Below are 14457 nucleotides of genomic sequence, written 5' to 3'. Positions count from 1 at the left end.
TAATACTTAAACTCCCATGAGTGACCAAGACAGAATTTCTCCCCACAATATCAATACAATATCAAGCAGAAAAGTTATGGGAATAGAGAAAAATATCAATTACTGATTCAGTGGATTATTAGCCGATCTGATACCAAATTCTCAAAACTGACATCATAGGAATTGTATGGCAGACAGTAAGGAAAACTTCTAAAGAGATCTTGGGAGTGATGAGGTTAAATGAAAAAAAGGAAAAAAAGAAATACAGGTATACATACATTGCACATGTCAAATTACAAAAATTATTTAACACTTTATGCAGCAAAGTTTTGTTGTATAGTCTCAACAAATTTGTCCCTCATGGTTTCCTTAAACATTTTGTACCACAATAACACTTTTTTCCGCCTTTCAACAACATCACTGTGAGTTAAATTCTTCTCCTTTTCAATGATCATTGGTAACTCATTCCAGTCTTTTACATATATGAATGGGGCCTTGAATTTTTTTAACAGTTGTAACGGAGATTCGTTTCCTTCCCGACAATGTCCAGGTGTGACAACATCTTCAATGACAGGAACAGATCCATAGGAACAAGCTTCATATATGCGATAACATTCTGTATTCATTCCCACTGGATTAAGAGTCAAGTCGCTGTAAGCTAGAGCATAGTGATAGTCATTGGCTGATTGTGAACTTTCACCCGGTGACCAAGTGTCTCTAGTCTTCATAAAACACTCATCCTCAAGGTTAAACTTCTTTATCACTGTCTGCAACACTACTCGCGAAGAGTTTGGATAAACAGTTCCTAAAAAGTTACACTTAAATTTACGAGGTTTCTGAACATCAATGGAAAGAAATGGAACATTTGGGAAATTTCTATAAGTGGCTACTCCCAAAGGCCACTGGAAGTAGATTTCAGAATCTGCGTAAGTGATATCATAGACAATGAAGGCAAATGTCACGTGACCTCCATTATTTTTCATGTAGGAATATAACCAGTCATTCTCACAGCGTTCGTTTCCCAAAAGAACAACCCCTATGTTTTGAAGATGCGGAAAATCTTGAAGAGAGTGAAGCCATGCCTTTGCAAATTCCACTTTTTTCGATTCTCGTCCGTTGATAACGAGCACGAGACTCTTGGTTTGTTCTGGAACATTATTTGGTACCACCCATGGTCCAGTCCGAAATATGAACTTGATATTCTGAATTTGCTTTTCGCCGTAGCGCCATGCTCCACCAAGTCTTTCCTCTAAGGGCCCCTCAAGAATATGCTCCCATAAATAAAGCCCGATCGCAGCTTTACCCCAGATTTCAACCTCAACCAAATTCTTTTGTCGATATTGAGGAGCTTTTCCAGGAACACGGTAGAAAGTCGCGGGCGACTGAGAAGTGATCACAAGTCCTTTGGGATGTCTCTTCTGGTTCTCGCTTACTAGAAGCACCTGAAGTGCATAAATGGTAAGGATCGTGTAAATAGAAGCCACAAGAAGGGCTAAAATTTTGCATCTTAAACTCTTCAGCATTTGATGAGCTCGTCCGCCATGTTTACAAGACGTTCCATTGCGCGCGCACGCGTGAATGCAGTTCGTCTTTGCTTTCCTATTCGTGGGCTCAGTCATGGCAGACAACAAATCATCGGAGAGTTTGTCGTAAAGGCTTTTTCTCTGAAAACGACTCTGCGAAAGTTCGTAAAAATGCAGGTCTGATCGCGATCATTTTATTTTCTTTTGAGTGTGGTTTAATTATTACGTGATTCTTGTACCTCTCATAAGCTTTGCTGCAATCCTTTATAATGAATACTGTATATTATTACTTTGATTAAGCAGTTGTTGTTTTTCAAAAACCTACATTATCTATCAGAACTTTTCTGCATGTCTGTTTATAATACGACTTTTATAATACGTGTTTATAATACGACTTTTATTCCATCTCGATTTGAACTTTTTTTATTCAACGAATAGGACGAGAAGCTATTAGAAGTTTCTCTGGAAGCAGTATCCAGCAGAGTCCAAGAATTAAAGGAAGCAATTCAAGCCTTCCTGATGAAACTGGAGCACGAGCAAATGAACTGGTAAGAGAATCATTACCTGCTCTTTGCACGTTTAAATTTCCTAGCTCGCTGTTTAGAAGAATAGTTCTTGTAACCATCTGAAGCATTACCAACTCACTTTACTGTTTGTTGCAGGCCCTCGGTTTTGGATAACTATGCTCTCTTATCAGGTTGGTTTATTGTTGCCTGTTTAACTCTTTACACCCTAACATCAATATACATTTTCTCCATACTGTTCTCCATACGTTTCTTAACCCTTTCACTCCCAAGATCTAATTAGTAATTCTCCTTACTATCTGCCATACAATTCTTATGATGTTAGTTCAGAGAATTTGGTATTGGATCAACTAATAGTCCCATGATTGATATTCTTCTCTATTCTCATCACCTGCCTGCTTGATATTGTATTGATATTGTAAGGAGAAATTCTGTCTTGGTCACTTGTGGGAGTGAAAAGGTTAAGGTGCTGATAAGGAGAGTTAATTTGAAAATTAAGTGTTTCTTTAGTTGGTGATTATTTCCTTTATTCTTGTGACATTAATGTGTGATTTAGGGGTGATATTGTAAGGAGAAATTAGATGCTGGTCACTCTCAGGGGTCAAAGGGTTCTATGTAATCTCTTGGCTACAACCCCTAGTTTAATTTTCATTGTTTAAAGTATTGAACTTGCCTACATGTTATGCATCTCTGTTGAACAGGTCAAGTAAATACATTGACAAAACTCCTGAAAAATGACAAAACTCCCCCCTTTCGAAACCTGGTGCTCCTGCCTGTATTAGTACAACAAGAAACAGACCCAGATATACAGGTAAATTTGTGGCAGATATACAGTGTAGAGTAAATGTAAATCATACTATAATGATATTCTTGCTTATGGAATAAAATAATATGTTTACCAAATATTCCCTAAGTCTATTGTGAAACAAACTTGCCAACAAGTCCATAAGAAAGAGAGACCTTTATGTTTAGGATTAACCATTGATGATGATCAATATTTTTGTATAATAACTATCACAGTGTGACATCATAACCCCTTCACTGCCAGCGTGACATGTGTGACAATGTGACATGCTGAGTGTCATGTAATTTTCAGTTTGTGTGCCCATGTGACGTTCTCAGTACCTTGATAGTTAGAGTAACAGTCAAATCCCTGATACTAGAGATGTAAAATAACCTGGACTCTCAAACTCAAAGCAAGTCAGAATTCTGAATAAAAGTCCAATTGCATTGTCACAGGACTTCTGGTCAGAGTAATGGTAGCAAAGGGGTGTACAAATTCCAATTCATTTACAAGTTTTTCTGTTTTGTGGTTTATTAGAAAGCTAGTGAAGGCCGTATACATGCATTTGACCATGAAGTTGGTAAGTATTAATTTGTTTATACTACGCAATTTATACAGTGCCACCTCATAAATTTTGAATTTTTTTCATTCCAGTCCCAGACTATCTACGAACAAAGTATGCTCCTGAGATAGAGGAGTCTGAACAGAAGGTGGAAACCATGGCAACAAACATCCCACCAGATGAAGCTCAGGTATATCGAAACTAATTTTAACTCTTTAACTCCAAAGATCTTATTGTCAATTCTCCCTTCAAGCTGTTACACCTTTCCATGTAAATTAATCACGAGAATTTGGCATTTGGTCAAGATAACAGCCCTCTACTCAATGTTTGAATATTCTCATGACCTGTTTGTTGGAAAATGTATGGATGTGATAGGGAGAAGTAACATTTTAATCACTTCTGGGAGTTAAAGGGTTAACAGAAAACAGAGAGTACTACTCATCTCTTTCTCTCCCAAGATCTCTTCTTGTCTGTCATTCCCTACTTATAATAATGTTAGCTTTGAAAACTTATCTATGTTTTCTAATTGTTGTGTTAGTTTTTTTTTTTGGGAGGGGGGTAGGGAGGGAAGGAAATTACTTGGGTTTCAGTGAAAGGGTGGATCAATATCAGTATTTGGGCAACTACCCACCTACCCCTCCCCTAACTCAACAACAGTCAATTGATAACAGGCTAGGGTTAATGTTGGGTCGGGGAGGGGTAGGTGGGCAGTTGGCCAGATACTGATATTGATCCAAAAGGGTTGAGGCAAGTGAATAATCCTTACACCCCCCTTAAATTGTTCATATATCATTTGGTGTAATGTTGTTTCAACTACAGCATACACTCTGCAGTATACAGTATATTTATAAACTGAAAACTTAAGGTAATCTTGTTCATTTTTAATTTTTACCATGTTCAATCACAGAAGCAGAAAGACACACTGAATGAACTTGCTGAAAATCTTTTTAATCTTATATCAAGTGCAAGAGAGGACTGGGAAGGAGAGCAAAGTGCAGGTATTAAAATTTGCATTCATTGTGTTTCATGCAAATTTAGCAATAATTACATCTCAAAATGGACTCAAATTCTTAACTTTGATTCATAATTGATTTTTTTTTTAGCATCAAGAAGCTCATCTGTTGTTAATCCTGACCTCAACAGTCTTGTTTCCGCAGTTACATTTGGAAGAGGTATGTTTGATGATACATGTGCATGAGTCTGTTTTGAAGCCAAGTGGCCTACCCAGCTGGAGCTTATCTCTGTTTTCATAACTTGAAATGACAAAGAGTGTCCTTCTGGATGGGATGCAAGTGTATTGCAAGGTTACCCCCAAGCGTTTCATCAGGCCTCCCTGACAATTTACCCCTACCCATTTTTATTAAATATACATACTGAGATTTACACACTGAAAAGGTGTGAAATAGTAAAATTGCGCAAGAGTTAAGTGCCTTGCCTAACATCACAAAACATTGACCCAGTCAGGTCTCTCGCCCAGACCTCTTGACTTGGAATCCAGCACACTAACCTTTCAATTGACACATCTCCTCTGGCAATGGTAGATTAAAGTGGAATTCTACTTGTAGTGGCTCTGCAGACTCCCAAATGCTATCCAGCCGAAAGGCCACAATGCATCCTCAGACACACTGTAAACAGGTTCTCAAAAGCTATCCAGTGAATTTTTTCTGAAAGGTCTAATTTTGTTGTTGTTTTTTGTTTTAGGTCTAAAACCAGCAAAAGTTACCAAGGGTCGAGGCTCTAAGTCAGATAAAGGTATATTTGTAGTGATCTTTTTGCAGTATTTTGACTTGTTGGATAACAGGGGCAAGAATCATAGTTAACATTTTGTTATATTAAGTGAAATTAAACTGGATCCTGGACCAGGAAATAAAATTTTAATATAAACTCTTTTCACTCTAACATCAGTATTCATATTCTCCCAACTGTTTTCTATACATTTCCTGACATGTTGTCGAGCAGAATTTGTTTAAAATCAATTTTCATCAAAATGATCATTTTCTTTAATTTGTGTCCTTAACCCTTTAACTCCCTGATTAAATTTTTAATTCTCCTTACTATTAATCATACAATTCTTATGATTTTAGTTCAGAGAATTTAGTAATGGATCAACTAATTATCCCCAAATTGATATTTTTCTTTATTCTCATCACTTATCTGGTTGATATTGTATTGATATTGTAAGGAGAAAGTCTACCTTGGTCTCTCATGGGAGTTAAAGGGTTAATTTGTGATTCAGGGGTGATATTGTAAGGATATATGAGATGCTAGTCACCCTTAGGAGTCAAAGGCCTCAGAAAGAGGGGAGATCCAAGTGCTCTATGGAATAAAATTTAATCTGAGTGGCATCATGCTGTATCTTGATAATGTAAAATGTTCTTGTCAGTTTGACGACAACTTTTCTCAGCAGTGAACACTTCCTTGGAAAAATACAGTACATGTTACTTGAGAATGAATTGTGTCCCATCAAGTTAAACTGTATATATGATGAAAGTGGATTAAAATTTATAATACATGTAGGGCTTCATCTTTTCAATGATAGCTCATTAGGAATGCATACAGAGTACATTATCTGATACATAGACAAACAATAATTCTTTAAGGTGATATTCTTTTTTTCTTTGCTACAGCACAAAGTAGCTGGATGAGTGACAAATCTACAAATAAAGCTCCAAGCTCTGTTAAAACAGACAATAAGGCAGCTGCCAGTGTTCACCCATACTCTATGCCTAACAGAACAACAAGCAGGACAGGACCATGATGTTTGAGATCTGATATTGTTATACCCATATAATGTATAGTGTACCAGTATTGGACTGTCATGGCATCCAGTGTGATGCTACCTTTCTTTGCAACAGTATTGGACTGTCACTGTCAAATACAACACCAATAGATCAATCATCAGAACAATAATGTACCATCAAGGTTTCAGGAGTTTAATGTGGCATGATTGACTTACAACCTTTGTCAAAAGAAATGCAAAATTTTGGCATTCAGAAATTCTGCCCCTTCCTAGCCTTACATTTTCCCCTGCCCTCACAATGTGAATGAAGCATTTTCCAACAAGACCTGTCAGGGACATTTTCAAATGCAGCAAAACTGGGAATTGTTAATGAGATTATCAGCAATCACATGATCACAGTATCATGCACTTAAGAACAAAACTTGTTCAGTGTGGAGAGAATTGGCCCTCTTCCTCGAGGCCAAGCACTAATGACTACTGTAAAAAAAAGGCTTTAATGCTCTGTAAGCCCCTCTTCCAGAGCCGTACATAGTACCTATCTGACTAGCTGAAATGACATAACAATTGCAAGTAAAAAGTAATTTGATTTTATCATGCATTGTTAATACTCTTTTTTTCTGTTTATATTTGATTAGAAATTGATATGTTTGTCTGACTGTCTGCAGAGGCAGCATGTGTAGGAGGGGGGACTCATCCCGTATACTAACCCAAGTACATACCCTTACCCAAATTTTCCAAACATAAGCTGGAGCTGTTTAAATGAAAAAAAGTATTACATAAAATAATTACACTATGACGATCCTGATGAAACTATTTGAAACGATTGCATGTCTGAATTTTTGCCAACTAATTTTAAGCTTCACTGCTGTGCTGCGCTGTTGATGCTGAAATGTGAGGAGAGTAAACCCACCTCCCCCCCCCCCTCTAAATTATCACCAGGAGGGGCTGTAGACTGCCCAATCCGCCATCTGTGGTTTGGTTAACTCCTCTTCTACTATCTAACTGTCTTAGCTTGTCAGTTCTGCAATCTTTTACAAAGTCCTTTAGAATATTTCCTAATAAAATACAAGAGAGCTCAAGACACAGTCAGTGGGTAAGCCCTCCTCTTGATATCCTACTCCAAGACTATTACAGACAAACAAATATTAAGAATTATTTAATACAATAAATATCTCAACCATCACTTCATTTGACAAATGGTTGACCCTTATACCCCAATTTGACCTACTTAATGCCAAATGATTTTTAACCCTTTAAATCCCATGAGTGACCAAGACAGAATTTCTCCTTACAATATCAATACAACATCAACCAGATAAGTGATGAGAATAAAGAGAACTATCAATTTGGGGAAAATTAGTTGATCCAATACTAAATTCTCTGAACTAACATAAGAAGAATTGTATAGTTGACAGTAAGGAGAATAACAAATTTGATCTGGGAGTTAAAGGGTTAAAAAGTGCCCCAAAATCTTACAAAAATTGAATAATCGAATAAGAGTACTATAACGTTCCCGTAAAGTGAAGTTCACTTAACCCTTTAACTCCCAAGATCTCATTAGTAATTCTCCTTATCGTCTGCCATACGGTTCTTGTGATGTTAGTTTAGAGAATTTTGTATTGGATCAACGTATAATCCCCTAGCTGATATTTTTCTTTATTCTCATCACTGTCTACTCGATATTGTATCAATATTGTATGGAGAAATTCTATCTTGGTCACTCATGGGAGTTAGAGGTTAAATTTTATATGATTCTTCGGCGATTCTCTTTGCGTTTTCGGTGAGCCTTGTTTCGTTTTCAATATCGGAGCCTTGTCTCGTCTTCGGCAAGCCTTTTTACGTATTCGGTGTGTCTCGTTGCGCCTTCGGTGATCCTTAGCTCGCACAGGGGCTATCACCTATCTTTAGAGCAACCTGCCCGATTGACAACATAGTTGTGGATCTGACGTCTTCTGACTTTATCTGGGGCGCAGGACGAACGTAGGTTAGGGTGTTGTGACGGGGAAAGCGATAAATGAGCCACAGCTTGGGGACAAAAATACAAAGGACTGTACCGGTAGCGGCGACTAAATTGGTCTTACATGCGAACACTGTCAAACTTGGGCCCTTTATAAGAGACCATCCTGGATAAAATGTGGCAAAAGTGACGGTAAACACAGTCAGTGAGAACGCTAAGTGTTTGGCTTCGTCAAATTTCTGCTTATGTGGGAGACCTTTAGTACTGTAGGCAACCACCATAGCGCCAACAATAATTAGCGATAAAATAATTGCACTCATATAACGTAAAGCCATTCCAACGTTGGTTTGATAAGGTGTGCAAATACCGTAAATTATCAACCTCGATATAATGTACTTTTCAAATATAGGAGGGTCTGAAATTATCCAAATGATCGAGATAAAAACGGGAAGAATCCACACGAATACCACGATTATGTACACCAATTTCATGTCGTGGGTAGCCGGTGGTGTGGGTGGCTTCAGGAGAAGGCGGATGCGATAAACCTTAAGGAATTGTACCAAGGCTGCAGCCGTGTATATCACGTAAAACGAAGGAGGGAGCATGCGACAAGTCAGATCGGATACCTTGGTGAGGTGGACTAAATTGAAAATATACGACAAAAGTATCACCACTAAGAAAGCATAGTTAAGAAATCCACCCGTTTCTTGGATTATTGGAGTTTTACGATGTTGCAAGACAATTGCCAGGATAACTAATGTAAGAAGTACGCAGAAGGCTGAAAGGGCAGAGAGTGCCACGCCCCACGGTTCATCCCATTCAATATACTCAATGGGCACCTCATCACACTTTGTGTTGTTTTCATTGGATATGTATCCTTTGGGACAACTCTTGCATTCGGTGCTGCCTGATCGTTCGCTTACGGTGTCTTTATCGCACGGGACACACTCCCAGAAGCACTGATTAGGGATACTTCGGTACGTTCCAGAAGGACAGATCTCTCCGCAAGTGGTGCGCGGTTTAATACCTCTGTGCCATTGCACTAAATCATCTTGTAGCCTTAGTCCCTGTGCATGCGCATTTCCTTCATCCCACGTTCCAATTTGAACGAGCTTAAACCCATCCTTCTCGGTCTCCTGAAGATTATAAATATCGTAAGCTGCCTGAACCCGCCCATTTCGGAAGTCAATATAGCCAGTAAGCCCTGTGAATGAAACCTTTTTTAGGCTTCTCAATAGATCATCGGGACGGACGTGGGCGTGACAGTTAAGTATCTCATCCAGTCCATTCGCGACTGAGTATACCGCATCTCTCACATAGGCTGCGCCTGCGTTGTGGTAATCTCGTTTGTATCTTTCCGGGCTGACTCTTTCATGGCCTGAACAGGGTTTAAACTGAGCATGCGTCGAATTAGATATTGAACAGTTGAACTCCATTTCCCAAAATTCATTCCACCAAGCCCCTCTTCGCAAAAGAGGCGTCATTTCTGTGACGTGTTTTTCAAATTCTTCAAACCTATGTGTGTGGAATCCAAATCCTATTGCGCCTTGTATAATCGGCTTAAAGCGAGGTTGAAGAATCAGTGAAGATTCTGACCACCCGTCACTCGCGATCCAGGTCCTCCCGGTCAAACCTTGCTTCACTGCTTCTTCAAAGACCTTTATCGCTTGAGGTGATAAACTGTATAATATTATAATCTGAACTTGACCCATGTTTTTCAGTTGACTGATCATGGTCTGTATTTGGATTTCCGAGTCGTGAACAGGGAACAGTTCTTGTAACACAATACAGATTCCAGTTTCGTTGGCCGCGGTAGCGAAAGCGTCAACGCCACTACGACCGTACCAGTCATCCACCCCGATGACTGCCACACAGGTCCACCCATAGTGCGCAATCAGTTCTGCCATAGCTTGTGATTGGAAGGTATCTACTGGAACAGTGCGAAAAAACGATGTAAACTCCGCTCCCGCTAATTCAGCGCTTGACGCCCCGTAGCTTATTTGCGGTACATCTTGTACTTGGAGTACATTTGCCACGTTGACAGAAACACGAGAATCCAGTCCTCCAATGACTGCTATTACAGTTGCTTCCTTTGATGGCGCGACTCCCGCACGACAAGAGTTTGTCACAGAGAAGCGTGGGTCAAGTTTAAGTGCATTCTCGTAAACAAAATCCGACGCTATAGAAATGCCTTCTTGTTCGTTGCCGCACGTATCGCGAATGTCGTAGCCCAACGTCACATTTTGAAGAATTGTGCCATTTCTATTTATTTCATCGACGGCGTATATCATGGCCTCTGATAGAAGCAACACTCGGGAGCGAAGATCCGTACATGATGACGACGATCCCTGACCGTTCTTGAATAAATGGAGAGGAAACATTCCACCTAAATTTATGTCACCGTCTTTGAATATTCTCTCTTGAACATGGCTTTGGATGGAAACCGTGATTCCGGTAAATACACCAATACACAGAATGAAGAAAGAGCTGAGAAGACCTTGATGGTTCATTACTGTCGACCTCGATCAATGACGCGACAAAAGTTTTAAAATTAGTACGAATCATTAACTTGCAGATTAATCTTAAAACAATTCCGTTTAACCCATCCGGTTGCTTAGGCTCTTTGTTACAAATTTAGGTGCGTGTGGGTGCCATTCTCACTTCACGTGGCGAACTCAGCGAAACTGAAGTAAAGTAAACAACGTTTTGCTTCTTAAAAGTAACATGCTATTACGAACGTGAGTACCTACAGCCAAATACTCGTAATGGCTGTATTTACATGAAAGTGTTCGTGACTGTCAATTGGCCTTTGATGTAATTTGATGACATGCAACAGTTCACTTTCGTGATCATTACGTCTTTAACTAAGAGTTATATGACAATAATTTGAAGACAGGGTATGAGTCACGATTTTTTGGGTATTTCGAATAAAATTTAATACCCACGAATTTGAAATAAATTGTGAACGGAAATTTCTTTAAAGGTGGTGAAATTCTTTAAAAGAATTGCGGTGCCGCGTCGGTGGGGGTTCTTGAAAGGTAATCTGGTTTTATCGACTGAATTGATGTTGCAAGTTAGCCACCGTAAAGAGTTTCTTAAGCTAACATTGCAAGCATTAGCCCTTCCGGTTATTCGCTCAAACGAGGAGCTATTAAATGCTTCAAATGTCGAATGTTAGCTTTAGAAACTCTTTACGGTGGTTAATTTGCATCATAAAGCCAAATTACCTTAAGAAAGAAAATTTGCCGAGGTACGCTGTCCTCGACAGCTGGCAATCCGCAAATCGCAGAAATACATTAACTATTGGCGTCGATCGACCTAAGCTTAGCCAAACATATTTGAAATTAAAATTTTCAAATTGAATTATTCCGGTTTCGCATCGTGCTAAACGTCACGTTGTTTGTTCAATATTTCCTGTTTGTAATTAAAGACCGTTTACTTTCATTAAGACCTTTTCTCTTTCTATGGCGGTTTAATTGTGCCTATTTTCCTTTTCTTTTGATCGACTCAAAACAGGTAAGTGAAAATCTTTTTTACATGGCCAAATTTTATTAAAAAAAACAAAGAAAACAAAAAAAAAACACGATAAGTTGATAGAGCATTCCACCACAAAATTGATATGCTTGAAGTTTGAATCCTCAATAGCGACCAATTATCTTTCTTTGCACAACGATATCGACAAATATTTGAGCTCATCTTTCTAAAAATATATGACGAAAGGGGGAACGTTTCTAAAGAAACTATAGTTCTGCATCGGTGGGGGTATATGTAAATTGGCTACCGTAAAGAATCCCCGTTTCAAGCGTTTGCTCTTCGTCAGAGCGGCATGATATAGAGAGCAGTATATTGTTGACAAAAGATTTCACCGATGCATGAGACGTCTCCGAGACAGTGTATATTATCTTATTCTATTTTTTTTTTTTTTCACTGTTTGCCATTTAAGTAAGCGGTAAGCAGTTCAAGGCTAATCTTAATAGGAAACTATTCCTTGAATGTTTTTGCAGTCTGATAGTCCATTCCGGATAAATATTTCATTGCGAACATTTCCTCTCCACTATCACCTACGCAACATATCCATCTTTAGCCATCAACTTTTTCCGTGCCTTAAAAAATTAAAGAAAGGAACTCAGGAAATAAATGGATTTCCCTTCCTATCTGTCTCTCTCTCCCACTTGGTATCACCTATGTCGCAATTATTCAAATCTCATTGGCTGCAAGAAGTGTGACGTCACTTGTCTGAAAGCTCAGGTTTTCGCGCCAAAAACGTGGCTGCTTTAGCCTCGTTTCAGAATGGTTTCTATGATCTATATTTGAGAGGGAAACAAAGGTAAGATTAAGAGTATCTTTACAAAAACAACTAAATTTAAAGCGCAGGCAAGCTGAAAATCGCGTCGTTTCGCTATTCGTAAGGAACGCTGGTATATCTCCACTGGGAAATTTCAGAGAAGATTTAGACAATCTGTAAAATTTTCCAGATTTTTGGAATCAGAGTTTTGGAAACAAGCCTCCAATTTCGACCTAAAAAAGCATAGATCATCGCACTTTATTAAGAAATATTTCTTAACTGCATACAAACAAAAGCTGAATATTAATTGTTGGACATTTTTATTAGGTTTTAAACTTTAATTGCGAGCACTCTACACGAGAACGATGAAATTTATTCGTAACTTTGCTTGCTTTAATTCTAATCTTTGAAAACCAAACGACAAAAAATAACAACAACAATTATTTCCTATTCAAAACCAATGCGAATATTTTCACATTTGTATCCAATTGGATGGAAGCCAGACAGTTCTTGGACCCAGGGGCAACATGGAATGAATTTGAGTTATGTGCTTTAAAATAAGTTAATCAAAACTATAACAAAATTCTCGAACTTGATTGGTTATTATCAGTCCGATTTCAGCACTAATAGGAAAGTGTAGGTGTCATGCTTGGACAGTGTAATAGGACAGTTAAAGTGACAGTTAACACGTCATGCCTGTGTAAGTGGACAGAAGGCGTCGTGTACGCGCACTGTTGTCTCGCATTTTGCCGAGTTAATGTTGTTGTTTTTTCATGAAAATGTATAACCAATGTCTAGTTTCTTTCTCAAACTAAGTTGTCATAGTTTTGTTTAATTGGTTACAGGACTTTGTGTCATTCAATTCTGTCTGTAATCATACTCATTATTAACAAATCAGACTTGTATGGTTACAGACTGAATTGCACTCCACCTGGTCCTATTATGATTATTAACGGTTGTTATAATGCTGACCTCATCTATGCCTCTGTCTTCCAATAGATCATGGGTAAGAACCAAAAACAATTATGTTTGATTCAGCTTACCATAAAACCAAGATAGTGCACAAAAGACATACTGTTCAATTACACATGTGTGGCCAGTAACCTCTCCTATTACACTTTCCAATTACAAGCATGCTGCATACACTGATTCATAAGAGCTTAAATCAGACTGCTAATAACCATGAGTCTTGTTCCATAGATTTTGTCATAGTCTTGATTCAAGGTTTTGCATATGGCTAAGGATATAGAATTCTATACCACAATGTATCCCTTTTTTTACCCTGAATCATGTTGTGATGGGACGAAAGAGAAGAAGCATTTTGGATTAAATCAGAGGAACTTGTTTAACATTTTTGTTTAGCTGTAACACTGGGCACTATAAGTAGTCAAATGGATTATAAATAAAACCAAATTTAAACACCATATGACCTTGCCAACTACAGAAGTACAGGGCAATTTGTTGTACTAACAGAACTACCTTCCAATGTAACTGTAACCCATGAATCATCTCTTTTCAAGCAGATTATGGCTGCACAATCCCTTATCAAGAGTTAGGGAGATATTTCAGATTAGTGGGGTCTAATGCTGAAATGTTACAGATGCCTAAGGACATGACAAATATGATATCACTTTCATTTATTTTCAAAGCTAAGGAAGGGGTGTCCTATACTTCAGGGCTCACTGTCATTTTAGACCCTTTAACAGACTTCTACACACTTGTTACCTTAATGATCTGATAAGTTATGGTATGGAATCAATGGAGTCTCATTTGACTAGCTGGTCAAAGTGATTTTGAGCACAATGCATGGACCTATAGGTAAACTTTGTAAGGGGACACTTTTCAAGTTTCTGTTCTCAGTTTCAATATTTTTGCACTCAATTTCACCTTTCTGCATTGTTTGGGATCAACTAATAATTGCTTTCTGAAAACACTGCCCTTGCCAAAACTTCTGCATGCTAGAATGTTAAGGCATGTAGATACACTTTTTATAGACAAATTGGCATCCCACTAATGATTCCTTAATATCTAATTCAGTTGTATCAATTAAGTATGAAATTGCTTGACATATTCCACCAATTAATCATAAACCTTTTAGTTTCT

General features: G+C 38.2%; 3 protein-coding genes across 3 annotated transcripts; 1 reads left to right on the top strand and 2 right to left on the bottom strand.

The window, feature by feature from the left end:
- Positions 1-242: 242 nt before the first annotated feature.
- On the bottom strand, positions 243-1544 carry LOC131799857 (ribitol-5-phosphate xylosyltransferase 1-like). Its single transcript, XM_059117546.2, has one exon. The coding sequence runs from the start codon at positions 1500-1502 to the stop codon at positions 294-296; it is 1209 nt and encodes a 402-aa protein (XP_058973529.2). The 5' UTR covers positions 1503-1544; the 3' UTR covers positions 243-293.
- A 46-nt stretch (positions 1545-1590) lies between these two features.
- Positions 1591-6708, top strand: LOC131799856 (mediator of RNA polymerase II transcription subunit 8-like). Its single transcript, XM_059117545.2, has 10 exons — positions 1591-1679; positions 1941-2050; positions 2165-2199; positions 2728-2837; positions 3348-3390; positions 3465-3562; positions 4280-4370; positions 4476-4544; positions 5074-5124; positions 6000-6708. Exons 1-10 carry the CDS (start codon positions 1674-1676, stop codon positions 6128-6130), a joined length of 744 nt encoding a protein of 247 aa, XP_058973528.1. The 5' UTR covers positions 1591-1673; the 3' UTR covers positions 6131-6708.
- Positions 6709-7016: 308 nt separating this feature from the next.
- LOC131799855 (extracellular calcium-sensing receptor-like) lies at positions 7017-10826 on the bottom strand. Its single transcript, XM_059117544.2, has one exon. The coding sequence runs from the start codon at positions 10577-10579 to the stop codon at positions 7988-7990; it is 2592 nt and encodes an 863-aa protein (XP_058973527.2). The 5' UTR covers positions 10580-10826; the 3' UTR covers positions 7017-7987.
- Between the last annotated feature and the right edge of the window lie 3631 nt (positions 10827-14457).

The sequence above is a fragment of the Pocillopora verrucosa genome, chromosome 12 (assembly GCF_036669915.1).
Source record: "Pocillopora verrucosa isolate sample1 chromosome 12, ASM3666991v2, whole genome shotgun sequence".
Taxonomy (NCBI): Eukaryota; Metazoa; Cnidaria; class Anthozoa; order Scleractinia; family Pocilloporidae; genus Pocillopora; species Pocillopora verrucosa.
This window is presented reverse-complemented; position numbering and strand designations above follow the sequence as displayed.